Source organism: Rhipicephalus microplus, unplaced genomic scaffold (assembly GCF_043290135.1).
Source record: "Rhipicephalus microplus isolate Deutch F79 unplaced genomic scaffold, USDA_Rmic scaffold_56, whole genome shotgun sequence".
NCBI lineage: Eukaryota > Metazoa > Arthropoda > Arachnida > Ixodida > Ixodidae > Rhipicephalus > Rhipicephalus microplus.
The window spans coordinates 1,796,414-1,799,420 of record NW_027464629.1 but is presented as its reverse complement, the minus strand read 5'-3'; the positions used below and the strand labels follow the sequence as shown (position 1 = coordinate 1,799,420).

Sequence of the window (3,007 nt, the reverse complement as noted above, 5' to 3'; positions counted from 1 at the left end):
TGATTTGATTATGCTATGTGGACTTCACTGTTTATGGCGGGCCCGTATGGCGGGTTTCTATCGCGATCAGGATGCACGGCCTGCACGAATGTATTTCCGTGAATGTATGGCCAAGTATGTTGAACTGCAGAAAACTCAGGAGGTTTTACCTGAGTGGTTGTCGAGGGTGGAGCCCTTGGCAGCACTGAGGGAATTTTAAGTTTCTGTCGGACTGTTACTGCTTGTTTTTGTTATGCTTGTGGTTTGATGTATGCGCCTGTAAACAGGCAATAAAGCAAAAAAAAAGTTTCGTAGCCGAGTGGTCTGACGCGTCGCTCCGAAGAGTTCACTGTAGTTTTGAAGTGCATGGGTTCGAAGCCACGTGGTGCCATTTTTTTTAATAATTTTTGCGAGTTCAATTCGAAATCTTGTTTTTTTTTTCAGTAACTTCAACTTACTTGCACGCGGAAGTGAACTGCACGTATCTATTCATTTGTAGCATACCGTGTTCCCTTGTGAGCGCCGGAACCTGCTGAGCTGGCACCGAGGTTTGACCAGCATGGCGATTTTGTCGCGATTATACCGCATTGTCGGTTTACCTCGTTGATGTGAGCGAGTACTGCGTGTAATATGACGTTAATTCATTGATTAGGTAGCACAGCAGCTCCAATGAGGCTGGGTTAACGACAGGTGCTCACCTTCAACTTTTGTTTTCGTCATTGCCCCGATGATCCACTTTTCTGTGCCGCTCTTTAAACACTCAGCAGGTTATTGATTATAGCGGGCCGCCGGCAGAGAAACCTGTTCAGGTTTAGCAAAACAGTGCGGAATCGACCTTCAACTGCACTGTGCGGTATCCCGACGCACTTCGTGCGAGTAACGAATGATATGTTATTCAGAGAAAAGAGAAGAAAGCAAATTTGTGTAGCTCGGAATAGTGATTTTGGCACACAAACGCATAAAACATTTCCTAGACTTGGTATTCGCCCGTTTACTGTCTTAATATATGCGACATTTTTGTGAATTGTTATGCGCGATTTATTTCTTCAGTATAATTCCAACCCATCCTCCTTCCCGCAAGTAAGAGTTCCTTTTTTATCGTTCAAAAGAGAGTTTCAGCTAGGCTGTTATTCGGCAGAAACTCTAAACTCTAATTTATGCGTCAACCGTTTTTTTTTTTATAAAAACCTGGATATGACCTGTTTTTCTCGGTTGAGAAAATCTTTATGGTATAGGGTCATTCAGTGCCCAAAAATTTGTACTGGTTCAAAAAGTTGGAGATTTGTTCCATACATACATACATCCAGGGGCAATACTCATTGCGTGCGATGGACCAATATTCCAAACGGATGACCACTTTTGTGGTTTAAAAAACGCAAACTTTATTTACAGAAGAGCACCTCTGGCCGATGTCGTGGTAGGTTTCGACATCTTCTTTTTTTTCCTTTTTTATACCAAGTTTTTACAGAGGTCATGTGACCATTCCGAACGTTTGTACTTCACAACAAAACATAAATAAGGTAATTATTAGGGAGCAGTACAGTGCAGTGTCCTTCCTAGCCCGGGTCACTTGGCGATGTTAAACCCAACAGACAAAATCACATGATGAGGAAGCACTCTTTGCTTTGTCATAATTACACAGCCTTCTTGGGGAATGAGCTCAGCATGAAGCAGCACGAGCAGGTTCGCTAGAAAGGTGTCCACAATCCAGCTCAACCAGTCGACCCTCGTGAACAAAGCCACCACTGACAGGCCGCACATTCCTAGAAAGTCAGCAAAGTTCTTCAATGCCACTCAACTCGTCATCACTGAACTGAGAACCCTAACTCATCGGAAGAGGAGTTGCACGAATCACAAATGCAGAAGACAAGTGGTTTGATTTCACTATCCACAATCATGTCCCGTTCCCATGCTTCAGCTTCAACTTGCTCTACATGAGCGCAGCAGTTTTGCCACTTTTCCTGTTTTACAGATGCCAGTGCTTCTGGCAGAAGCTTCTCTACTTCAGCCAAAGTGAAACCCGTATTCCGTGCTGCGATGTACCCCTTTACCTGGCTCCAAACAAGCTCGATTGGGTTGAACTCGCAGTGGTATGGTGGTACACGAAGCACTTCATGGCCGTAGGTAGCCGCCAGAGTGTCGATGCGGTACGCAATACTGGGTGTGTTGACCTTTTGGGAAAGTTCCAGCAGTTCAGCTCTCACCATGTCCTCTGACCACGGAACACCTTTCTTTGTGAGCCAAAGCTGAATATCAGCTTTGCGCGTCGACTTGGTAGGTGCTTTCTCAAGAGCTACGCTATGGTATGGCGCATTGTCCATGACAATAACGCTATTAGGCGGAATGTTTGGCAAAAGCTTGTTGATGAACCACTCCTCAAAGTATCTGCCATCCATCTCAGAGTGGTAGTCAGCGCTGCCCCCCTTTTTTGCTCGGAAGTAGTCAGCAGCTCCTTCGATGAAACCAGTTGCACTGCTGCCAGCATGTACGAGGATCAAACGGGCCCCTTTGCCCGAGGGTGCAGCCAATCCTGTCGTCAGACCTTTGAGGAAGGCATCTTACGATGACTTCACAGTCGTGTCCTGCCAAGCGTACTCCTTCGTGTGCCCTGCGTTGACCCATGTTTCATCCAAGTAGATGATGCACCTGTACAAAGCAAAACGAACGAGCGCACAAGTTAGCGCACACAAGTAAACATACCCACAACAGTAGCTTGAGTCTTGGCATGACCATAGTCGAAAATACTGCAAAGGACAACTTGAGCAAAAAGTACAAAAAGCATTCAGATGCATATTCTATTTTCTTCGTTACCCCCTCATATGCTGACTGCTCTTTCGTAAACAGCTGCTTAGCGTCAATTGAGGAAAAAAACGGTCGGCGTCAGTGCTTTTTTTAGCCGGGATTTATTTCGGCACGTAGGTGGCATTTGACTGTCAGTTCTGATTCATGGCAAGTTCACATGTCACACATGCGGTATTCGGTAAGAATTCATTGGCCGTCGCTATCATTTTGCCCGAATGGAAACAAA

The 3,007-nt window shown here is 45.4% G+C and overlaps 1 protein-coding gene across 1 annotated transcript; it reads right to left on the bottom strand.

Annotated features, from left to right (window-relative positions):
* Positions 1 to 1,784: 1,784 nt before the first annotated feature.
* Positions 1,785 to 2,375, bottom strand: LOC142788363 (uncharacterized). The gene has a single exon (XM_075884927.1). The coding sequence runs from the start codon at positions 2,373 to 2,375 to the stop codon at positions 1,785 to 1,787; it is 591 nt and encodes a 196-aa protein (XP_075741042.1).
* Positions 2,376 to 3,007: the final 632 nt, after the last annotated feature.

Bases quoted from the DNA above. Each gene is read 5' to 3' on its own strand.
- LOC142788363 (XM_075884927.1), bottom strand. From the start codon at position 2,375: ATGGATGGCAGATACTTTGAGGAGTGGTTCATCAACAAGCTTTTGCCA.